Source organism: Saccopteryx bilineata, chromosome 2 (assembly GCF_036850765.1).
Source record: "Saccopteryx bilineata isolate mSacBil1 chromosome 2, mSacBil1_pri_phased_curated, whole genome shotgun sequence".
In the NCBI taxonomy this organism is placed as follows: Eukaryota; Metazoa; Chordata; class Mammalia; order Chiroptera; family Emballonuridae; genus Saccopteryx; species Saccopteryx bilineata.
Genome location: NC_089491.1, coordinates 138,107,827 through 138,133,955, shown reverse-complemented (window position 1 = coordinate 138,133,955; position 26,129 = coordinate 138,107,827). Strand labels below are relative to the sequence as shown.

The following is a 26,129-nucleotide window of genomic DNA, read 5'->3' as shown; positions in this document are numbered from 1 at the left end:
GATCAGTCAGGCTTTTGGAGTCAGGAAGGCTAGGTTTTAAATCGGGGGTCTCAAACTCGCGGCCCGCCGAACAATTTTGTGCGGCCCGCAGACTAATCCACGAAGTTCAAAATATTTTGGATAAAATTAAGTAAGCCTAGGGGCCTACTTGTATTTTTCATTTCTCTAGCATCCTAGCTAGATATTAGCTTAGTTAACAGCAGTTGTGATGCGAACTACAGTTTCTGGTCGTTTTGTGACACTGAGTAAACTGCATGTACGATTGTGCTTGTTGTACTGATTTTTTTTTGTTTTCAACTGCAGTGAGAAAAGTGTTGCATAACAGTTGCCTTTTGTAGACCTAGTGCGGCCCGCCGAAAGGCTGTGATCTTGCTCTGCGGCCCACATGCTGAGTTGAGTTTGAGACCCCTGTCTAGTTCTACCATTCATTAGGTGCGGCAAATTACTCACCCCTAGGGTCTCAGTGCCTTTGTTTGCAGATTTATCTGAAATGCTAATCACTGGACTATATCTCATTATCTGATTTCAGAGAACTAATGATCCAGGAGATTCTCTATTATTAAAAAACAGTTTTGCATTTAACATAATTTTAGTTTACTTTACATAAGCACCTATAATAAATGCTAGAGGCGACACAATGTTCAGTTTGTCATCTTGTTAATGCTTTGTTCCCACACCAAAAGCCAGTTTCCCAGGGTTCTTTAGGAGAATTAAGCACCTGGTTAGATGCTGCAATATCCTATGGGAGGTAACACAATGGAGTGGGGAAAGTATGGGTTTTTTAGAGAAGAAAGAACTGAATCGAAATTCTGCTTGGTCAATTCCTTGTCAATCTTTCTGGATTAATCTGTTGAGGTAGCAATAAGGCATCCCACAGTTTTGTGAGAATTAAATAGGGTAATGGAAGTCAAATGCCTAGCACTGTGTCTGCCACGTAATAGGTTCCTAATATCAGAACCACTTCCTTTTCTGCTTCCACAATACTCCATTTTCACAAGCTGTGAATCTGAATGTATTCCAGAGCCATGCTGAATCTTGTGACTTGGTGACTTTTTGAGTAAAATCAGTACAGGCAATTTGAAGCTTTATAAAAATGATGATGTGTTTGGAAACAATTCAAAAAGAAGTTAGATATGTGAAATCATGCTAGTGATTGAATTAACTAGTGAATAGTATTGAAAAAGAATATAAGAAATTGCAAAAATAAATCATGTCTGTTTTTGTGACCTGTTTAGGTCACCTGTTTAGGATATATATCCCCAGTACTAAATCAATTTCTCTTTCTTTTCTTTCTTTCTTTCTTTCTTTCTTTCTTTCTTTCTTTCTTTCTTTCTTTCTTTCTCTTTCTTTCCTTTCTTTCTCTCTCTTTCTTTCTTTCTCTCTCTCTTTCTTCCTCCTTCCTTCCTTCCTTCCTTCCTTCCTTCCTTCCTTCCTCCCTCCCTCCCTCCCTCCCTCCCTCCTTCTCTCCTTCCTTCCTTCCTTCCTTCCTTCCTTCCTTCCTCCCTCCCTCCCTCCCTCCCTCCCTCCCTCCCTCCCTCCCTCCTTCCTTCCTTCCTTCCTTCCTTCCTTCCTTCCTTCCTTCCTTCCTCTCTCTCTCTTCTTTCTTTCTTCCTTTCTTCCTCTCTCTCTCTCTCTCTCTCTCTCTCTTTTCCTGACAAAAAGGGAATGGCCGATAGGGGAGAGGCTTAACATGCTCAACTAATGTGAGCTGAATAACTACCAAACGAAAACCAGTTACTCTCTCTTAAAAGTGTATTTGTTAGTCAAGGAAAATTTAAATTCTTGGCAAGATTATAGTCCCTCTAGTTGTCCCAAGTTTATAGAAGCTTCTTGCTTTTTATGGGATAGTTTCTTAGGAAAAATAAAACAGTAATGGAAAAACACTGACTTTGGGGATTAAGAATATAAACTTCTGTTTCCAGTTGCCTTAGCCTTACATAGAGATTTAACAGAACTATAAGTATCAATCAGAAATTCATTTTTGGAAGTAGGGACCAGCAGCTCTTACACAAGGTAACCTGGACCAAGCATGAAACAATTTTTTTTCTTATCAAAGAATCTTTACAAATTAAAAAGGAACTTGACATAAAATGAAATTAACCTTTCAGCTGGGTGTTTCTCAATACTCAACAAGGTCAGATTGTTGGCCTTTCTTTGCAGATATTATTTGATTCAGTTAATGTTTTTAGTTCAAAGTTCATTTTAAATGCATTAATTTTTTCTTAGGGATTAATTTAGCTAATGTTTATTAGATAATATATCTAATGTTTATTAGATATGTTAATTTATCTAATGTTTTCTAGAAACTACCAAATAGTGATAGTCTTACAAGAGGATTCAATTAACTATTTCATTAAATTTTACTATCTTCTATTGTCTTAAACACAATAATTTCTGTGAAATGCGTGCCCTGTGTGGGACCCTGCATGATTCATTCAGGAAAGCTCTCTAGGGTATTTCAAAGTTGATTTATCTCATGGCCAACTGAGGGCTTATTGAATAATTCACATTTTTCCAGAGAGGTTGACTTTAACTGTCCAGTGCAATCTGCCAAGATTTGCTTTTGTTTATAAATCCATGTTCTGGTTACACCCTACAGGATAGGCCCTTCCTGGAAACCTGGATTGTGCCTGCCTTTCTCAGATGATGCATTCTCAATCCAGCATAATTTCTCTGTAACCCTTCTCTTATCTGATGACCGTAGCTTAATAGGAAAAGCCCAACCATTTTTGGTATTCACTCAATAAAACATTTTCTGGATTCTGACCTCACAATCACTCTTAATTAACTACGTCACTTTTAACATAATTTCAGTTATTTGAGGTTTATGTTTTGGGTATGAGTTTGTCTTTCTGATGTCTTCTTAGAGAGTTATTCAGAGTAGAATACAGTCAATTTAAGATACTAAACAGACATACATGGAACATGACTGTTGTGGGGGAAAAAAACGAACTCACATCTTTGAGGCAGTAAAGAACCTCAAAATAGTCTTGATATTTCTTTGCATTTCACAGCTGCAGGATTCATTTGTCACTACTTATCTGCTATCTTGGGGAGCACCCATGTCTTGTTTAGCAAAGCCATATTCAAGAGAGCAAAATAAATAAAATATCAATTCTCCATCTGGAACTGTTTTTGGTTAGGATGGAAAGCTGGTTGGATCATATTTAAATGAGCATAGTTTTCATAAGTGAGAGACGGAGCGGCAGCGTGGGAACCCTGGGCACTCGCAGGCTGGAAAGCACGGGGCTGTAGTGAGCATGCTCACATCGAGCTTGGCTTATTTTCTCTAGAAGCACCTCAGATATTATTTTGAAAGAAACAAAAATATTTTAAAAAGACAATATTGAACATATGAAATTATATTTCTAATAAAAATAAGTAAAACTATTTAATTTTGATGAAGTCAAAACTAAAAATGAACCAAATGTGTAGCTAATGACATGATTTGGGAAATTCTTGATTGCTTTTCTGCCTTATTTACTATTTTAAAAAGCATCTTGGTTTTTTCCCCCCTTACTATAAAAGTGAAACCTGTTCATTGTAATTATATTTGGAAAGCTTTGGGAAAAGATTATTGCTTTTATTTTTTCACTTTGAAAAGGGTGCTTTTTTTCTCACCATAGAAGTAAACACATTCATTACAGCTGTAATATAAAAATTTGGAAATGCCAGAAAATAAAAGTAATCTAAGACCTCATCAGCATTTAGAACAATTAGGTGAGATTATACTGAATATGGTTTTAGTCTATTTTTCTTTTGCACTGAATATATTACAAGCATTTTCTAATGTCATGTAATATTTTATAAAACATTAAGGGTTTTTTTTGACCAGGATCCACCAGCATGTCCACCAGGGGGTAATGCTCTGCCCATCTGGGCCATTGCTCTGTTGCAGCTGGAGCTATTCTAGAGCCTGAGGCAAAGGCCATGGAGCCATCCTCAGCACTGGGGCCAACTTTGCTCCAATGGAGCCTTGGCTGTGGAAGGGGAAGAGAGAGAGAAAGGAGAGGAGGAAGGGTGGAGAAGCAGATGGGTGCTTCTCCTGTGTGCCCTGGCTGGCAATCGAACCTGGGACATCCACACATCGGGTCAATGCTCTACCGCATAGCCAACCGTCCAGGGCTAAAATATTAAGTTTTTGTGCCAGCATACTACTTGAACATATGTACGTATCACTGTATATTTAGTTATTTCTCTACTGTGGCACATTCAGATTGGTTCCAGTGTTTGCTACTGTGAATAATACTACAATAGATAGATGTGTATAGCATTTGTGTGTGTCTCTAATTGTTTCCTGACAGTGCCACTTTAATTACCTTTGAGGGAGAGTCCTCAAGACTCTGCCATCCATTCAGGTACCTTTCCCTCCATTGATTCATTCCTTTACGTGCTCTGAAAATGCATAAGAAACTAAGTCATGTAGGATGAAGTGAGTCCTCTTTTCTGATTCTTGTGCCCCGTTTTATGTGACCAATGGATTAAAAATGTCCTTCTTTCCAAGGAGTCTGTCTCCTTTTGGTTGTCTCCCTCTGAAAGCACGGACACAGGAGGTGAGAGGTGGTAGCTATCTAGACTGTGAGAGGAAAGGGACCCAGCAGATGCATGGATTCTGATGGATGGAACAGAGGTTCTCTTGAGCGTATTTCCTGAAGACTTAGTGGGAGTCAAAGGCAAACTGGTAATATTTTTATTTACTATGTTTTGAAGAAAATTATCCAAGCCTCTCATTCCTGGTATTCTTAATCTACTTTCAAGAACACTGCATTACTGAAGGTGGGTTGGAAATCCATAAGCTAGCTATCAAACTAAAGAGCCCTGGCTATCATGTGATGAAAGTCCATTAGGGATCTACAGTGTGTCTGTACAGTCATGGTGCACATTTGACCGGTCACAGGAAAGCAACAAAAGATGATAGAAATGTGAAATCTGCACCAAATAAAAGGAAAACTCTCCCAGTTTCATACCTATTCAGTGCAGTTCGATGTGGGCTCACGCACAGATTTTTTAGGGCTCCTTAGGTAGCTATCCCGTATAGCCTCTACAGACTCGTCACTGACTGATTGCCTACCAGAATGAGGTTTCTCCACCAAACTGCCGGTTTCCTTCAACTGCTTATCCCACCGAGTAATGTTATTCCTATGTGGTGGTGCTTCATTATAAACGCACCGATATTCACGTTGCACTTTGGTCATGGATTTGAATTTAGCGAGCCACAGAACACACTGAACTTTCCTCTGTACTGTCCACATCTCGACTGGCATGGCCGCAGGCTGCTCTGCTGTATACAAGGTGTTACGTCATCATCTGCGCATGCGCACATGATGCCACATCATCCTACAGAAACTAGGAGGGTTTTCCTTTTATTTGGTGCAGATTTCACATTTCTATCGTCTTTTGTTGCTTTCCTGTGACCGGTCAAAAATATACCATGACTTTACGGACACACTGTATAACTGGGAAAAGCTTCCTGAAGAGAGATCTGAGACTTTTTTCTAGATTTTGATTGTACACCACATCAGCCTTTGGGTCTTATTCTTAAGAACTGGTAGATATGCCTGACCATGCAGTGGCTAGAGCATTGTTGGACTGGGATGTGGAGGACACAATTTCGAAATCCCAAGGTCGCTGGCTCGAGCATGGGATCATAGACATGACCCTATGGTTACTGGATTGAGCTCAAACATCGCTGGTTTGAAGCCCAAGGTCCCCCTGGCTTGAGCAAGGGGTCACACACTCTGATGTAGCCCCACGGTCAAGGCACATAGGAGAAAGCAATCAATGAATAACTAAGGTGCTGCAATGAAGAATTGATGTTTCTCACCTCTCTCCCTTCCTCTCTGTCCCTGTCTGTCCCTCTCTCTGTCTCTGTAAAAAAAAAAAAAAAAAAAAAAAAAAAAGAAAAAGAAAAAGAAAAAGAACTAGTAGTTATGATTCTGGCAGCACCTGCAGCATTGGGGTAGGAATTAGCGCGTTGGCCCTGGAGCCAGACTGGGGGCTCCTCAGTCCAGCTCTCCCATTGACCCACTGGTTATTTTTGCTAAGTTAACACTTCAGATCTCAGGTTTTCTATCTATAAAATGAGGATATGAATAGCTTGCTTTACAGGGTTGTTGCAAAAATCAATGAGGTATGTCAGGAAAACCCCTCTGAATAGGGTGTGCAGTATCCTAAGCACCCAGTAAATGTCAGCTGTGATTGACTGTGGCTGAGTCCGGCCATGAGACAGAGGAGCAGCTTTCCTGATGCTCTTGGGGGTTTGTACCCACATCTCATCCTGGTGTCAACACACAAATGTGAGCAAGGGGGTTCCTGGGCCTCTCTAACGTGTGGTGCTCTCAGGTGCACGTTGAATGTTACTATTCCTACACACCGGAAAGAAGCCTTTATTAAAACAATACCTTATTTAAATTGTCCTTTTTGCTAATCCTAAGTGACCCCTTTATACTACAAAAGGGACTATGAACCAGATATCTGCATTTTTTTTCATTTAATTTTTATGGCAATCCTAGAAAGTTGTTGCTATCATTTCTATTTTAAATATTGCAAACCAAAGCATAGAAGTAAAGTGATAACAAATGATTAGTCAGAATTTGCACCAACATATAGTATGTTTTAGACCAAAGCCTGTACTGCCCTCAAATTTAAACTATGATCCCTGGTCAGACAGCTCGGTTGGTTAGAGCATCGTCTCGAAGCACAGAGGTTGCCGGTTTGATCCCTGGTCAGGGCACATACAGGAACAGCTCAATGTTGTTTTCTCTCCCCCTCACCCTTCCTTTCTCTCTAAAATCAATAAAATAATTAAATTTAATCCATGACATGATATGTGTAATCTTTATTTGAAATAATGAAAGGGTTTGATACCCAAATGCTCATCCACATGGATAATATTTCCTTTTCAATGTTTTTTCTGTTAGAACAACTTATGAGATAATAGAAATATAAAGGGATCATAGAAATACCAAGTTGTCACAGATAAAGTTTACAACAACTAATAAACATAAGGTATATCACCTTGTGGAGTTTAAATAACTAAAAGTATTGCTACATGGCTACTTAGTAATCTTTTTTGTTCCATATATTAGAATATAATTTAATTTAATATAATATTAAAATAGAACATCAAAAAATGTAAGGGAAGACAATCTTAAATTTAAAAGAAAATTAGGGAGGAGTTCAGATGAACTTGTGATAGGTTTCAAGCCTGGAGAGTCCACATTTTGATGCTTACTCAGTGATTTCCAGAATATATTCAATAGATTATCTGCTCACTTGCCCTGGACGAAACCAAAGCACTTGTTTCTCTATTGGAAAAACAGGGCAGGTTCCTGGGAGCAGCTGGCTGCTATATTATTTTGTCCCCTCTCCTCCACCATCTGCCCAGATATCCTGGCTCTCACTTGTGGTTTGAGGGTATAAGGAAACACTGTAGTGAGTCACCTTGCCTTATGTCTCCTCCCATGAGTCATACCTTACTGTTCAAGATCTGGACAACCCTCTGCTGCAGTGTCTGGCCAGCCTTGGGCCTCACAAGGATGTAAATGACTTTCAGGTCGGGGCTGGTGCGAAACAGCTTCTCCATCAGCACTTTGCCCAGGAAGCCTGTGGCCCCAGTGACGAGAATGGCCTTGCCGTTATAGTAAGCTGCGATCACGGACATGATTCTTCCCTTTGTCTTCACGGCTCCAGAAAGAGGTGCCTGAAAAGGGAGAGAGGTAACAAAAGATTACATTTCAAAGCTGCACAGCCCCTTTAAAATGTCCCTGGTGCTTGCAGAACTTCGAGGTAACTCACTAGCTGGAGTGATCGCATCATGGCTCATGAGCAACGCGGTGCATCGCAATCAATACTTATTTCGCTCACTCTACATGCCAGACATTTGCCAGGAACTGTGGGCAAGAGACGCGTAAAACGTGGTTCCTGTTCTCAAGGAATTGCTCGTAGTCTAATGCAGACTGCTTTAAAACATTGTCGTATGCAACGTGGTAAGTGCTGAAACGAAGGGGACACAGTGAAGGAGTGCCCAGCAAGATCTGGAAAATTCAGGAAGGAGGCACCTGAGGCGCGCCTCGAAGACAGAGAGGGCTGTGGTAAGAGTGCTCCAAGCCAAAGAGAGGAAGAGAAAGAACAAAGGTCCGAGGTGTGGCGTTGCGTGCTGCCTGGGGAAATAGAAGGAATTCAGGATTATGAGAATGAAAATAATACAGCTAGGAGTGGCCCCATAACCTGTTAAACCAAAGCTTAGAACAGCTATCAAATTTTTCAAAATTATGATGCAATCAGTATTTCAGTTGAAATTTTATTTGGAGACGTTACTGGAGCAAATAACTTTCGCTTTGACTTGAGCTAACTGGCCCTGGCCCACCTAGCCATTTCGGAATTAATATCATGTTCCCTTCCTCGGCCGGACAGTGCGTGGAGCGCCATCCTTCCCATCACACGCTGCTCTAGGGCTGAACCATCGCGAACGAGAAAGGGCAGAGAAAGGGGAACACGCGAGGTCGCAGCCCAGCGGCGGCAGCCCTGACACGCAGGCACCGGGCAGTCAGCGCTCTGGAGGTCCAGGGAAGGCCCTGCTTCCCGAGCATGGGGGAAGGGTGCTGGGCAGCCCGCAGCAGCGCTTTGATGTTGGGGCTCCTGACAAACAGTCACCCGCGCTGTGGAAACGCAACATGAAGTGTTTTGTCTCTAAGCCGCAGGTTAAAAACACTGTCTGGGAAGCAGGGGCTGAGCGCTCTGCGGCAGGCAGGGCTGGCTTGGTGAGAGCAGACCCCCTCGGCCCACGGGCTTTCCTGGCTACAGCACATCCTCTGCTTTCTGCTTGGTTGGGATTTGTGTGGATCTTGCAAAATACAACTTCAGACACTGGCCCTGACATCAGGGTTTATAAAGAAGAAATAAACAAGTAGTCCAAGGGTCCACACCCGGCCTCTTCAACTCCAGTCAAGAGCCCTCTGCCAGGAACTCCTCTACAACAATGACTTTTCATAGTTATAATATATGTGTTACCATTTATAGTCATAATGTATACTGTGAGGATCTTGAGTCTATGTTCTTGGGCAGAACTCTTTGCCTGTAGAAGATTCATTCATTCATGTGCAGAGACAGAGAGAGAGAGAGAGAGAGAGAGAGAGAGAGAGAGAGAGATAGGGACAGACAGGAAGGGAGAGAGATGGAAGCATCAGTTCTTTGTTGTGGCTCCTTAGTTGTTCATTGATTGCTTTCTCATATGTGCCTTGACTGGGGGGCTTCAGCAAATCAAGTGATCCCTTGATTAAGCTAGTGACCTTGGTCTCAAGCTGGTCAGCCTTGCTCAACCAGATAAGCCCGCACTCAAGCTAGCGACCTGGGGGTTTCGAACCTGGGTCCTCTGCGTCCCAGTCCGATGCTCTATCCACTGCATCACTGCCTGCTCAGGCCATTCATAAATTTATACAACAAATAATTTTGGGTATCTTACATGCTGTCACTCTATCAGAAGAGACCAGGGATACAAAGGTAAGTAAATAGATACACAAGAAAATGCAGACTGCCACAAACATAACTAAAAGAGGGATCAATGACAGAAACCACACCCAATCATGAACACTATTCACTTTAGGATATCTGAATTTCAGATCACATTTGCTAGATTCATTGAGCTACTATTTAAATCCCTTTATTGAGGGTTAATGTGAGGAGTATTATTTTGAAAAACACAGTTGGACCTTGTACAAAATATTAATTATTGATCATATCTGTCATGGCATGGTACATAGTGTTATGCTATTTTACAATCTATCTAACCATTTTCTCAAGAATTTAGCCCTTGGGAAAAATACCAAATATTCTTGCCTTGCCTGCCTTGAAGCTCAAAAAAAAAAACTAGAGTCAAGTGTTAGAAGTCAGTATAACATCCTAGTTTAGGAACAGGATCTAAGAGAGACTGGTGGAAATCAAATCCCAGTCTTTCCCTTATTAGCTGACATCAGGCAAATTATTAATCTCTGCTGGAGTAAAATGGAGAAAACAAAAGTATCCCCTTAGTAGTGCTGTGATAAGAATTATATGAGTGAATACATATAAAACTCTTAAAAATACAAGTTACCTATAGTATATACTCAGTAAGTATTAGCTATTAATATAGTCACTAGTTTAACATGTTTCCTCTTAATGGTTCTGACTTTTGCTTTTGACAGTTTTTAAAAATGTTCTGTCTTATGCATTTTATATATCCTTTTTTGGAAATAAGAGAAGACAATTTATAACTCAATCAATCATCAAGCCAAGTCAAGTGTTTTCAGCAGATACAACTCCACTCAATGATAAAGTTTGCCAATTCCTTTATCTATGAAAATGTGTAGGCACCATACTAATCAACTATACTATTAGGCATAAGTGAGCATGGTTTTGGGCAAAAAATTATGGAAGGGAAACTAAGTTTACATAAGGTGACTTCTCAACCTCATTTCTTCTGAACATGTCAGATTCTTGTTTTGTAATATCAAAGACTTTAATGGAATCATATTTTCTAGAAATGAAAACATACTGTTGCCTGACCAGGTGGTGGTGCAGTGGATAGAGCATTGACCTGGGATGCTGAGGACTCAGGTTTGAAACCCTGATGTCACTGGCTTGAGTGCAGGCTTATCTGGCTTGAGTGTGGGTTCATCATCTTAAGCACAGGGTCACCAGCTTGAGCCTAGGATCATAGATATGACCTCATGGTCGCTGGCTTGACACCCAAGGTCACTGGCTTGAGAGAGGTCACTGGCTCAGTTGGAGCCCCCCAGTCAAGGCACATATGAGAAAGCGATCAATGAACAACTGAAGTGCCACAACTATGAGATGATGCTTCAAATGTCTCTCTTCCTGTCTGTCTGTCCCTGTTTATCTGTCTCTCTCTCTTTCTCTCTCTCTCTCGCTAACAAACAAACAAACAACAACAACAAAAAAAACTGTTAAGATATTTTGGTTCCAGACACAATGTTGCAACATGTGATGGAGAATTTTAGAGCAGGAAAGATCTTTAATGAGCTTATTCCCTGTGGGACAAAGGAAGGTTTTATAGGTCTCCAAAGAATGGAATTTTCCTGCTTTGTCCACAGTCCAAGTGCTTCCCAAACATAACAAAAAACATGGCAGGGGATGCCAAGTGCTCTGAGAGGAAAACAAAGCATAAACCAGTGTCTCCTGTCTCCTGGCACTCTTTACCTGTCATCAAGACCAGGTGGACACGACAACCCTCAAAGCAAGTGATTCTGAAAAATGTCAAGGAGAATTCTTCACCCTCAGATCAGAGCTGCAGCAGAGAGTTTCCTCTCTTTCTGGCTTCTATTCCTACATATGGCTTGGTTGCTGGCTCCAGAAACTCCTATATGACATTTGGCTCCCTACAGACCATTCTGTATGTTATAACTTTGCAAGGCCAGAAATTGTTAACTCCTAATGTAATTTATTAAAATAATTCATTATTTTAAAAATTAAAACAAGCCCTGGTTGGTTGACTCAGTGGTAGAGCATTAACTGAGCATGTGGAAGTCCCGGGTTTGATTCCTGGTCGGGGCATACAAAATAAGTGACCATATGTTTCTCCTCCCTTACTCCCCTTCTCTTTCTCTCTGTCTTCTCCTCCCACAGTCATGGCTCGATTGATTTGATTATGTCAGCCTCAGGTGCTGAGGATGGCTCTGTGGAGCCTCTGCTTCAGGCACCAAAAATAGCTCAGTTGCAAGCATGGCCTCACAGGGGCAGAGTGTTGACCCCAGATAGGGGTTGCCAGGTGGATCTGGGTCAGGGCACATGTGGGAATATGTCTCTTTATTTCCCCTCCTCTCACATGGAAAAGAAGAAAAAATAATAAATAAATAAATAAATAAATAAATCTCACTGTCTCTGTATCTTCCCTACTCTCACTGAAAAAATATTAATACAATTTTAGAGTTATTAACATAAACATATTCCTCCAGAAGGAGGAATGTGTTTAGAACTGCTGACCAGGTCATGGCTTGCCTGTTGTATCTTCTCAGATTACCAGCGCAGAGAGCAGAGGAACACTTCCTGTCCTTCAAGCTTGTGACAGTTTGTGAGAAGCCTAAGTCACTTTGCCAAACTCCATCAGCATCCTGTATATGCAGGATATCTGTGCTGGAATGAAAAGATGAGGAATCTATGAGAGTCAGTCACTCAGTGTGTTCTTACTGATTGTCAATCGTGTACCAGGCACTGTCCAGGCTCTGGGAATGGTAGGAAACAAGCTGTATGCAGTTTAAATACTCCCTTTCTCTTCTGGAGCATTTTTTCCTCCAGATGGTCACCAGTGTCCCTATAGTCATTTATGAAAATGCATAGTTTTTACTCTCCTTTTGATAGTAAAGTGAGACTGTCCTCATTTCTAAGGAACAGATGTTAAAATACTGAATCATAATAGTTGTGCCAAGTTATACATTTTGGGTTTTGTTTTTTTTTGCAGATTACAGCATATGGGAAGTTTATTCTCTGGGTGGCTCTTTTGGAAAATGAGAAATTAAGATTCAAACATTTAAGGGAGACAAGTTTATTCAAATTTCTTGGTAGTCCTTTGGAGAAAAATATTTTTAGAAATAAAACAAGAGGCATTTGAGATCTTGCTCCCTGGCATATTTTGTCAGTTTGGTTCAAATGAAGTCTTATAAAAATTCTCTAAAATAAATAAATAAGAGACAAAGTGCTTTGCCTCTGAGGAATCTTACTCTTGACCAAGGTTCCTTGGTCTTAGCACTAGTGACATGTTGGGACAGATACATTTTGTTGCGGGCTGCTCAGAGCACTGGAGGGGCGTGAGCAGCAGCCGTGGTCTCTACTCACTGGGTGGTGATAACACCCCCTTTTCTTCAGCCAGGTGGAACAACCCAAAATATGTCTCTAGACTTTGTGAAATATGCTCTAGTGGAAGACTGACCCCTCCAGAGAGCGTCCAAAGAAGTCTAGGACCTTCTTTAATTCTCATTTTGTAATAGTCACCACTTCCTATTAAAAAGGTAATATTCAAGGATGAAACCTCTGCTTGTGAAGCTGAGAATAAATTTGACCCATTGTCATAACCTATTTCGTCTGTGTGGAATCTAATTATAGTTACCCAAGTAGATGATACAGATATGGCAACCTTGACAGTATCCACAGTGAAGATGAGGGAAGATTTCTCCAGGGAACGATTTCTCACACTGTATTTAACCAACTTTCTTTCTGTTTCTGTGCCATAAATTAAGACAACTAACCTCAGCTTTCCTTTAGATTGAGTCTCTCAATTTTATGAATCAAAATCTGTGATGGGCAAATTTAAGAAAGAATGGCAATCAGACCAGCATGAGATCAGCTGAAAAAAACCCCACTTGGAATTGGTTGCTGAGTATTAATAATTCTATGGATAATCAAGTCAATCTCATCTATAAGTATTCTGATGCCTTTAATTTATTTTTTGAAGATACGAAGTATGCTGTGTGTTTTGTGGTATCTCATGTGACAATGGAGTTTTGGTTGGCAATGCGCCCAGCTATATGGGCTGGTGGATTGAAAAAAAAAAATCAATGCTGTTTTTTTAAAATTCAGTAAATGGAAGTTGTTCATCTTCATGAAAATTAAACACTGTGATTCTTTCAATAAGTATGTTGAAGTCAGGAAATATACTTACAAAGTAATATTCAGTGAAAAAATGAAGAAGACAAACCTGTAAACGTCATCATGTGCATTACAAATCCCGGGGAGAAGACTGGCTGGGGTGGTGGCAGCTCAACATGGCAGCAGTTGTTTAATAGTGTGACGGGATTAAAGGTAAAGGGTTTTGTTTTATGGTGGTAATTTCTGTGGTTTTAAAAGCTAATTTAATAATGCATACTTAAAAAAGAAGTTCTTAGAAAGTAATAGTGCTGGGGGCACTAGAAATATAAAGACATTTGCTAAACTTTAATTTAAGGTATTTATTTTTAAAATGTAGTTGAGTTGACATTACTCATTGTTTTGAACTAAATTGTGTTCCTTTCAAATTCATATGTCGAAATCCTAACCCCTAATGTGAAGGTATTTGGAGATTAGACCTTTTGGAAGTGGTTCAGGTTAAATGAGGTCATAAGGGTGAGGCCCTAATCTGACAGGACTAGTGCCTAATAAGAAGAGGAACAAACACCATAGCACAGCCTCTCCCTAAACAAGCACCAAGGAAAGGCCATGTGAGGACGCAGTGAGAAGGCAGTTGTCTGCAAACCAAGAGAACTTGCACCAGAAACTGAATTTTTGGCATCTTAATCATGGACTTCTAGCTTCCAGAACAGTGAGAAATCAATGTCTGGTGTTGAGGCCACTCACTCTGTGGTATTAGGACAACTGGAGCAGACTAATACAGGCACAAATGCACTAGAACAAGACATGCATGTTTTTGGGTAGGTGAGTAAAATAACTCTTCATAATTTATATCAACCTTTCCAGTTTCAATGTAAACCTTTAAAATGTGGCATAGAGGTACAATACTAGTTCTTGGTTTTCACAGGTTTGTGAAAAGATGGAAAGGTCATTTATAATAAACTACAGAAACCTCATTAATCTAAGCCATAAAATCCTGAATAGCCCTGGCCAGGTAGCTCTGCAGGTTAGAGTGTTGTCTCAATATGCCAAGGTTGCTGGTTTGACCCCCCAGTCAGGGCACCTGCAGGAATCAACCAATGAATGCATAAATCGAGTAGAACAACAAATTGATGTTTATCTTTCTCTCTTTTTCTCCCTCTCTCCTCCTTCCTTTCCCTCTAAAATGAATCAATAAATATAAGTAATAAAAAACCTATATGGTCTGACCAGGCGGTGGTGCAGTGGATAGAGCGTCGGACTGGGATACAGAGGACCCAGATTTGAGACCCTGAGGTCACCAGCTTGAGCGCAGGCTCATCTGGTTTGAGCAAAAGCCCACCAGCTTGAGCCCAAGGTCGCTGGCTCCAGCAAGGGGCTACTCGGTCTGCTGAAGGCTCGCGGTCAAGGCACATATGAGAAAGCAATCAATGAACAACTAAGGTGTTGCAATGAAAAACTAATGATTGATGCTTCTCATCTCTCTCCGTTCCTGTCTGTCTGTCCTTGTCTATCCCTCTCTCTGACTCATTCTCTGTCTCTGTAAAAAATAAAAAAAACCAAAAAACCTATATGTATATCATATATCTGTGTGTGAAGGGTTTAGGACTTACTGAAAACAAGTTTTAATCAGAGAGATCTTTCTTTTCTACTGCTTTGGTTTTCTGCATATATCCCAAATTATATAATTCACCAACAAACTTGGGTATCTTTTGCTATAGGCTTCTTACATACAGTTTTTCTGAGAGAACTTTTAAGTTCTTGATGGAGGATATTAACCCCCAGTAGTATTGTGGGCAGCTGTTGGGCGTAGGCCATCACTAATTGTATTAGCAATGCTCCATAGTCAAGAAAAATCAATTTGGAAACAGTCCCACCTGGGGAGGAATGTTTCAGCCTGGCTTTAAGAACATGAAATTTAGCAATCACCTCAATACAACCTTCTAAGTTTGCTTTTGCTTAGCTTATTATTAAGTTTAAAAAAAAAAAAAAACTGTCCCTATTTAACAGAAAAGAAAAAGGAAAAAGATATGACCTAAATCCATCATTTATAATAATTGATTAAATTGGTGTATTGTGTTGCCTACTGTGTACTGCATACCAAATTAGGCGTGGATAATTAATACGCAAACATTCTTGCTAAATGGTAAAATCTTTAACAATGCATGGTATTATTATTTTTGTTTTTAGGTAAGTCAAGCATCAGTCATCATGGAAAGAATCTAAAACACCAAGAGAGTCACAATCAAATGCAAATCACACAGTGCTCCCCATTTCCTCTTGGTGAATTACTGAATTGATCAGGTTAGAAGTAAAAAATGGTTGGTCAACACAATGACAAAAACAACCCTACTGAATAAACAGGAAGCCAACATTTACATACTCTGCCTAGAATAAAAGACTTTATACTGGAGATAATCTAACATAGGTCGTTGTCTCTGGAGAAAGAGAGAGAAGGAGAGAAAGAATCTTAAGGGATCACCTTATGAGATTGTGGAAGCTTGGTAAACCCCAAATCTCCAGAATATATACTTATTCCAGTAAGAATAAAACACTGACTCTTCCCTCATGGAAGTAGTCCAATGTAACCAGTGCACCACTGGGGTAGCTGGTTGGTCACCCTGAGGGATGGTGCCATGTCAGGGACTCAGTGTTGACCTCTGCTCCTGGCAGATTGGGCGCTCAGCAATGGCCACAGCCAAGTGGGCCTTGGTGGGCAGAAGTCCATGTTTCCGAGCCTGTATATAACCTCCATTGTGCCACGCTGGCCACTTTGTTCATGAGCCCATTGGGTGATTACAGGGGTGGCTGGGAAACAGGATGAGTGGTATTTACAGAATAGCTCACTCACCCCATCTACTTGATTATTAAAATCTCCCTTTGGAGAAGTCACTCTTTCGTGAGCATTTTTATGGGACACAGGTATCTTCATGATTTTTCTTATTTCACACACAACTTTCTCAGACTTCTTTGTCATTAATTTTCCAATGATGTTCCTTCCAAGTCCCCTGATCACCCAGTCAAACCACTGCCCAAGGCCACAAGTCAGTACCTAACCCACATCTAACCAGGTGCACTGCTTGAAGTTCTGCTCACGGAGATAGTGTTCCTTCATCACTGTCCTTCAGAACCGCTCCTAAAGAGGCTGGAGTCTGCAGATGTCCACTCTGAGTGGTGCCTACATATCGTGCAGAACCATCTATAAACCAGGCTGGAGAAGTCCCTTCTTCTGTCAGCTTTTGTAGGGAATTCCCTATGAGGTCATAGGTGCAGCCTGGGGGTGGGAGGGAAGGTAGTGTAACAAAGTGGGGACCAGGGGCATTTGGACCACTTGTTCGTGTAGCTTACTTGTGTCATCAGGGCATTCACGGGCCTGATCAGAGATGTACAACTTCTATTTGATGGAGTTCTGCTGAGCGTGCACAACGTTCCAGGTTGGTGGATCAGACAACAACAGCCGCTTTGCGTCGGGCAGCTCAGGTTTCATGGTAACTTGGTGGCCCATGGCTACATGTCCACTTTCTACTAAGGCCTGATAGCTGGCCTAAAGCTATTTCTTAAAGAGAAACTAGTTATCCATAGAGGATAGCAGGGCTTTGCATTAAAATACTAAGTGCTGTGATTCACCAACGTTGGCTTCCGAAGGCCCCAGACACATCCTATCACCACCACCATTTCAGGCACCATCAGGTCGGTGAGGCCGTTCGCCTCAAGTGCCAGAGGAGCTTGCACAGCATCTTGGACCTGTTGCAGAGTCTTCCCCTGTCCTGGGCCCCATGCAAAACTGGCAGCTGTCTGGGTTACTCACTAAGTAGTCCTGAGTAACAAACCCAAATGAAGAATATGTTGCCTTCAAAATCCAAAGAGGCTCTCTAAGCATTGTGACTTAGTTATTATAGAAAAGGCTAGATGCAATGAATTAGACTTTACCTTAGAGGGGACATCTCAACATGTCCCATACCACTGAACCTCTAAAACTTCACTTAGATTAAAGGCCCTTTTTGTTCTGTTTTTTTTTTGTGTGTGTGTGTTTTTCTGAAATGAGAAGCGGGGAGGCAGAGAGACAGACTCGTTCATGCGCCCGACCGGGATCTACCCGGCATGCCCACTAGGGGGCGATGCTCTGCCCATCTGGGGCGTTGCTCAATTGCAACTGGAGTGAAGACCCCTGACTTTTTGCTGGATTTATTTACCACTCTCTGATAGACAAATGTCTTACCAGTAAGTCTAAAGTAGTTGCTACTTCTGGTCACTAGGTCCAATCAGCATAATATCACCAATGTAATGGGCCAATATGATATTTTATGGAAAAGAAAGGTGATCAAGATTCATGCAAACTAAATTATAACATAGGGCTAGAGACTCAATATACCCCTCGGATAGGACAGTGAAGGTATATTGCTGGCATTGCTAGCTGTAAGTAAACTGTTTATGGTGTTTCTTTTCTCTCTCTCTCTCTCTCTCTCTTTTGTAAAACAAGATCACCAATATTTTATATGTTATTTTTTTCCAGTTTATTGAGATATAATTGATATATATCATTGCATGAGTTTCAGATGTACAGCATAAAGGTTTGACATATATCTATCAGGAAATAATTATCAGAATAAGCTTAGTTAACATCTACCATCTCCTATAATTACAATTTTTTTTTTTTTTTTTTTTTTTTTTTTGCATTTTTCTGAAGCTGGAAACAGGGAGAGACAGTCAGACAGACTCCCGCATGCGCCCGACCGGGATCCACCCGGCACGCCCACCAGGGGCGACGCTCTGCCCACCAGGGGGCGATGCTCTGCCCATCCTGGGCGTCGCCATGTTGCGACCCTCCTGGGTGTCGCCATGTTGCGACCAGAGCCACTCTAGCGCCTGGGGCAGAGGCCACAGAGCCATCCCCAGCGCCCGGGCCATCTTTGCTCCAATGGAGCCTTGGCTGCGGGAGGGGAAGAGAGAGACAGAGAGGAAGGCGCGGCGGAGGGGTGGAGAAGCAAATGGGCGCTTCTCCCATGTGCCCTGGCCGGGAATCGAACCCGGGTCCTCCGCACGCTAGGCCGACGCTTTACCGCTGAGCCAACCGGCCAGGGCCTATAATTACAATTTTTAAGAAAGAAAAACTTGTTCTTGTAATGAAGACTTAGGATTTATTCTCTGAACAGATTTGTACAGCAGTGGCAACTACAGTCACCATGTTGTACATTACTGCATAGAACTTGTTTATCTTATAACCGGAAGTTTGTGCCTTTTGACCTCCTTTCTCCTATTCCCCCTCCCCACGCCTCCACCTCTGGCAACCATGGATCTGATCTCTTTTTCTATGAGTTTCTGTTGTTGTTTTAGATTCCACATATGAGATCATACAGTCTTTGTCTTTCTGGGTCTGGCTTGTTTTACTTAGCATGACGCCTTCAAGGTCCAGTAATGCTGTTGCAAGTGGCAGGATTTCCTCTTTTTATGGCTGAATAACATTCCATTTATATATATATATGTATATATACAACTTCTTTATCTATTCATCTCTCCATGGAAGCTGAGGTTCTGTCCATGTCCTGGGTATTGTAAATAATGCTGCTCTGAGTATGGGGGTGCAGGTAGCCTTCTGTTAGTGTTTCTGTTTCCTTTGGATATATTCTCAGAGGTAGAATTAGTGGATCATATGGGAATTGTTAATTTTTTGAGGGTCCTCCAGATCCTTCATACTTTTCTTCCCTACCTGTACTAATTTACAATCTTTAGTGTTGTTTTCTTTATAAACAGAGGTTGAAAAAAAGAGAAGGATTTGCCAGTCAGTAGCCACCTATCAGGACCCACAGGATGTATTAATTTTCTCAGGCAATTAAACCACACCTGGTGCAGCTTCTGCAACATAAGTCACAAGGCTAAGCTTACAATAATTCACTGTCATTCTGAAAAGAAAATCTGTCTTCTCTACAGGCCAGATAGGCAATTGAATGGGGGTGTAGCGGGAATTATCATCCTTGAATCTCTCAAGTCCTCGATGGTGGCAGTAATCTCTGTAACTCCTCCGCCCCAGGAATGAATGCTTTTGGTTCACTGCTTTTCTAGGGAGAAGCAGTCTTGTGGCTTCCACTCGACCTTTCCTACCATGTGAAGATGCTGCCAGCTGCTGGTTCTATCTACTGCAATCATGTGCTCTAGAACCGGGGAAATGACCACAGAGCGGGCTGGGGGGCTCACTGGACCCACCTGGAGAAGGACCGGAAGTATACTGTATTTATATTCTGACCTCTACAAGCCCCTATTCTGAAGGGCAGACCATGGTGACACTTTGGGTTTCCTGTAATTTGTGTCAGTTCAGAGCGAGTGTCCAGTAGTTCCCCAAAACCTCTTTAGTTGCTCTCCCCCAATGCATAGTTACCCTGGTAAAAGATTGTCGATTCTCTGGGGATGGCTGGGAGAAAGATTAACAGCATAAATTTTTAGCAAGGTCCTGGGCACCTTTCTCAAGGGGAACTAGCCTCTCCTCTATTCATAGGTACCGGGTCTTCTGTAAACTGATCAAGTGTGAGAATTGGTTAAGGGATCCTAAATGTTTTCATGATTCAGGTTACACTTTTGTTCAGTTGACCTAGAACTCTTCTGCATATACAGATCAAGTCATAGTTTCAGAGACTTCTCATCTATTTTACTTCTAAGAACACCGTGATCAAGTCAAGGCCTTAGTTCTCCACAAGTCAGAATATTCTGATTGCAGCTTTGACTTTTCTATTATGTAACCATGACCACCTTGGGTTCAGCAATTGAGGGTCACCACTCTATTCCTACCACCCCGGCGTAGCCATTAACTTATGATTGTCGATTTGATGACAGCAGTTTCCACTGTGAATCCTGGGCTGCAGAGAAGAGTGAGCACAGAGCTCTTCTAGGATACTGGGGGCTCCCCCACAAATTTATTTCTGGGGTCCAACAAAGTTGACACATACAACTAGCCATCACAATTATTATATTTTCTTCTAACATGTTCACTACATGCAGGGCTTCTCTCACATTTTTGTTAAGGACTAGAATCCTTGCTTGATAACTTGATAGCTGAACATAAAATACTTACTGACAGGAAGGACATTTTATTTATTTATTTATTTATTTATTTATTTGGAGTATTTGTTTGGTTTTCAACCAAAGTATTAAATACTGAAATACTTTCACCTTTTCTAAATTCTTCTATCTCTAGACTGCTTAAGTAAGAAAAGGAATTATATGTGGCACAATAGAAAAAACAATATATGTGGTACTATCTAAGCACACTGAGAACACTGGACTAAAAACAATCAAATTTAGATGTGAAACTCAACTCTGTTCCCAACTGGTAATGTAACTCTGAATCTCACATCTTGACAGCTTGCAGACTTGATTTTCTCTTTCTGTTAGATAATGTTTTACCAGTTTCACAGAATGGTTTTAGTAATCAAGTGAAGTAATGGACAAGGGCGATTATTTCTCCAAGTACCATCTGGCAAGAAAAAACCCGACATCTCTCTTGTTCTGGATGTTACATGTTATACTTTTAATGCTACTTTGAGCCTGAGTCCAAATACTTTGTGCTTGCTTATTAATAAATATTGAAGACACATTGTGTCACCCTAATTCGGTAGCAGTAAAACACCTGATGCAGATGATGCATTTTATACAGTTTATTCCTCACATGCTAACTAGCACAGCACTGTGCAATAAAAAGTGGCTCAATGAATATTGTTGAATCAATGAATGAACGAGTCAGGACTGAAAGACTAATTCATTTACTGAATGAATAAAAAAGCAGGGGATGGGGTTCAAAAAACCCTAACGGGCATGAGTCATTTGGAAAGCTTGTTAAAATAGCTCTTTGCCATACCCCATTTTCCAAGATTCTGATTTAAAAAGCTTGATGTAGGGCCCAAGTAGGTACATTTCAGTGAGCAGCCTAATTGAGTCAGATCTAAGTGGTAAAACAAATGTTAGTGCAGGGAATTTACTCAGGGTGTTCTGATCCCAGATCATATTCTGTACCTTAGCTTCTACCTTAAGATAAGCTTATGCTGTCCCTAACATTTGTAGAACAGTAAAACAACCTCTTTACTTGATAATTTTCCTTTATAATAATAGTAGAATGTGGATAGCACAGGCGGGAAGTGGCTTCAGTCCACCCAGGGCCTAAGCCGACACTTCAGTGGCCTCCAGCCTGAACCTCGGTCATTTTGACCAAGAGACTTTTTACATCTTTACTACAAGCATCAGAGCTCACAGGCATCACCTACAAAAACACATGAATTGGAAGAAGTGGAACGAAGCCACCTCTTTTCAAATAACCAAAGCATTTATAAGTCATTCTATTTTCTGTGTTTTTGCTTTCTGACATTAAAAATTAAAACAAATGATTATTTAAAGGATTTTTAAAAATACAGTGCAAATTTCTGCACAGAAAATAGGATAACATATCAATGATTAATAAATATTGATATATTGTGTTACCCTGGAATGACAGGGTTATGTGTCAAAATGTCCTAATATATTTTTTAAAATTTTCCATTGATTTGAGAGAGAGAGAGAGAGAGAGAGAGAGAGAGAAGAGCATCTCATTGCTCCACTTAGTTGTTTCATTTAGTTGTGTACTCACTAACTGCTTTTTCTACATGCTCTGACCAGGGGTCACCACGACCTCGGTGAGCAGGGGTGGCACTCGATCCACTGAGCAGCCTGGCCATGCGCAAAAGCATACTCATTTATTTTTTTGAACAGTCATTTTCTTTGCCACTTATTTGGGTTAAAAGACTTACTCAGACTCATTCAAGCAGAGCTTAGAAATAAAGTTGAAGATTTCTGTTTCTCAGTACATACAACTGTATGTCAACTTTTTATTCAATCAAGGAAATTATGTGGAAGCAAAATAGTTGGAATGTGAAAAGATCTTTAACAACAAGGCCTGATTGAAAGGAAATTGACTTAACATCAGGAACTCAGTCCAGCAAAAAGACAACTGACTCATAAGTAACACTGAAAATTGCTGCAATCACAGCACAAATTTTTGTTTGCACCAAAAAATTATGTTTATGACTAAAACCACATGGTTCTTTTGCAGATATGTCAGTTACCAGAATGTGTTACTGTCAATAATTAGAAACAATACTTATAAACTATATCCATCCAAGAAAAAAGCACAGTGTTAGTCACTTCATGTAGTGAGATTCTAGCTTAGTCATGGCTGCATACCAACCAATTATTATTATTATTATTTAGAGAAAGAGAAGGAGAGAGACAGACAGACAGGAACAAAGAGATGAGAAGCATCAATTCTTCATTGCGGCTCCTTAGTTGTTCATTGATTTCTTTCTCATATGTCCCTTGATTGGGGGGCTCCAGCCGAGCCAGTTGACACCTTGCTCAAGCCAGCAACCTTGGCTTCAAACCAGTGACCTTTGGAGTCATGTCTATGAGCTCATGCTCAAGCCAGTGATCCCATGCTCAAGCTGGTGTCCCCACACTCAAGCTAGTGAGCCTATGTTCAAGCAGTATGAACCCGTGCTCAAGCCAGTGACCTTGGGGATTCGAACCTGGGTCTTCTGCATCTTAGGCTGACATTCTATCTGCTGTGACACTGCTTGGTCAGGCCCAACTAATTATTCTTGAATCATCTAAGAAATTATATTTTTAAGTTAATATAAAGGTTAGTTTATTAAACCTAAATCCATATAATATGGTAGATTGAAAATTCTTATTTTCTAATGGATCTTACTGATTGTAGCCAGTGCCTATAATTGAAAGTCTTTTAAGAAGCATCTGAATAAATATAAATACAGTTGACCCTTAAACATGGGTTTGAACTGTGCAAGTCCACCAAATAAAGTAGACGTGGGTTTGAATTTTAGCTCTACTATTTACTAGCTTGGATCTAAGGCAAGAGACTTAGCCTTCACCAGATGGTTTCTTCATTTGTAAAATGGAAACAGTATTACTGGGAGGATATATATAAACAAAAGGCTGGATAGAACTCTGCACATTTTATAGTTGGGTTGATGGGACCGGAAGGGGAGAAATGACAGCGGAAGCATTAAAAGGACATATTATTCTACTCTTACCATGTTCTAGCTTATTTTGTTTTATTTATTATTAATTTTTGTTTTATTCAGTGAGAGGAGGGGAGACAGACAGATTTCCACATGCGCCCCAAATGGGATCCACCCGGAGAGCCCACTAGGAGGCGATGTTCTGCCCATCTGGGGTGTTGCTCTGACCAAGCTCTTCTTAGCGCCTGAAGTGGAAGTATGAAGCTATCCTCAGCTCCTGGGGCCACTCCAATTGAGCCATAGCTGCAGGAGGGGAAGAAAGAGAGAGAAAGAGAGAAGCAAGAGGGGAGGGGTGGAGAAGCAGATGGGAATCAAACCTGGGAGATCAACATGCCAGGCCAATGCTCTACCACTGAGCCAATCGGCCAGGGCTATGTTCTAGCTTACATGTTTGTGCATATGAGTTTTCTGCGTGTAAGAGCTGGAGATCTTCAAGGTCAGAGACTTTAGTCATCGTTATGTGCTCCAGATATTATAATTGAATGAATAAATTCTGTCTAATCTTGTCGCTAGCTGCATTTGTGGTCAGCATTGATTTTTATATCACACCTTTCAGCTCTTAAAGGGCAGGGACAGTAGATTCACTTTTAATACCTAGTGCCTGGTATTAAATCAGTGCTCAGTCAGTGTTATGTAAGTGAATTAATAAATGAACAAACACATGGATAAATGGATGTGTGGAGGAGGAAGTGCATCCAATAATGGCTGGGTGCTAACCCAGGTTTCTTGTTTTGAAACCCTGGTCTCCTGGAAGAGGCTCTGCCTGTCACATGAGGTGTAAAGTCCCTGAGAGGCTGTAAAATCAACCTGCTTGGGACATATCTCTGTGAAGTCATTTGAATAAGGTTAGCATTTAAAGTTCAAATTCTGCACCACTTCACATGGATGCTAATAAGATAAGCTACTTCAAGTCACCTTTCTTTTCTGCTCATTGAACATGGCTTTAGAATTCCATTTTATGTGTACACTGACATTTTCCAGAATTTAGCATTTTGGGGGGAAGAAGTGACCAAGATAGTCAGTCTTGATTTTGCATATCATTATAACTTCTGTGATCAATCATTTGACTATTTCTTAGCTCAATTAGACCTTAGAAGCTCTGGTGAAGTAAAGAACATACAGGAATATCTAAGTAATAGCAACAAGGTGACACCTACTTTCTTTACAATAACTTTTTGATCTAAGTTGAAAAAATTCTTTCATTTATTCACTCAAACACTGATTAAAAGTATACTATGTTCCAGGAATTATGCTAGATGCTGGGAATAGTGTGATAAACAAGACACCTACCTGTTCAGGATAAGATGTTTTCTCTCTCATCATGTGAGTTCTTACTACAGAACTTGTAACAACTCTAAGTGGTTGCAAATTTATTGATATTCTCAGAATACATCCTAAACTTAAGATGAATTTAGAGCTCTATAAAGACCCTGGAGTTAGTTTTGGGCTTGGACAGTTCCTCAATGTAAAATTAATGGGATAGGCCATTTCATACTCTCCTAAGGAATTCACAGTTGTTTTGATCACAACAGTGATACCATTCCAACTCTGACATAATTCCACAGAAAAGGACCTACTTATCACAACATAATCTGGCTTTCCCACACCCACCCAGTTCTGATCTAAACTCCAGCACTGGCATTAAGAAAAAAGGACCAAATAGTAGTGGTTTCAAACAATGCAGAGACTGTACTTGTATTTATTGAGCACCTGCTACATGATAGCTCTGTGAAGAATGCTTTTCATGGGTGCCACTGAGAACTGAATATACAAATGGCAAATGGTCAGACCTTATAAAAAAATAGAGCTTTGATCCATCATCAACAGCAACTTGCTTAGGAACCCAACCTCTTATTTCCAATAAACAACCCAGGAAGCCAGACAGCTATAAATCAGATTTGCACAAAGTCAAATTGCTACTTCTAGTGATAATCCAGGAAGCTAAGCAGTAACTGCAGTAACAGCTGGCCCCAAACTGCCAGAACTTGATTAACAACTGACAGCTTCCCTAATTTGTATCCCTGTTTTCAATTTTGCACCAATAGAGAAACCCATATACGTATCACTAAGCAATCACACAGGATGCCCACTTCCAGTTAGCCTGCCTGGGTTCCACCTGCCAATAACCTTCAATCAGGGCAGCTGGGAGACTTCCCTTCCTCCACGAGGAAGCTGTGCCCCTCCTTTGCCTGTGTCGGAGTCTGTGCCAAAATGCACGTGAGGGTGGCTGCCTCCCTTGCCTTAGAGCAGGGGTCTCAAACTCAACTCAGCATGTGGGCCGCAGACCAAGATCACAGCCTTTCGGCGGGCCGCACTAGGTCTACAAAAGGCAACTGTTACGAAACACTTTTCTCACTGCAGTTGAAAACAAAAAAAAATCAGTACAACAAGCACAATCGTACATGCAGTTTACTCAGTGTCACAAAACGACCAGAAACTGTAGTTCGCATCACAACTGCTGTTAACTAAGCTAATATCTAGCTAGGATGCTAGAGAAAT

General features: G+C 40.9%; 1 protein-coding gene across 3 annotated transcripts in view; it reads right to left on the bottom strand.

The window, feature by feature from the left end:
- Positions 1 to 26,129, bottom strand: part of FAR2 (fatty acyl-CoA reductase 2) — a 137,659-nt gene that overhangs the window by 42,881 nt on the left and 68,649 nt on the right. For all 3 annotated transcript variants that reach the window (XM_066258028.1, XM_066258029.1, XM_066258030.1), the window contains one exon: positions 7,475 to 7,702. In XM_066258028.1, the coding sequence (XP_066114125.1) occupies positions 7,475 to 7,663 (189 nt within the window). In that variant the 5' untranslated portion in view covers positions 7,664 to 7,702. The remainder of the gene's footprint in view (positions 1 to 7,474; positions 7,703 to 26,129) is intronic.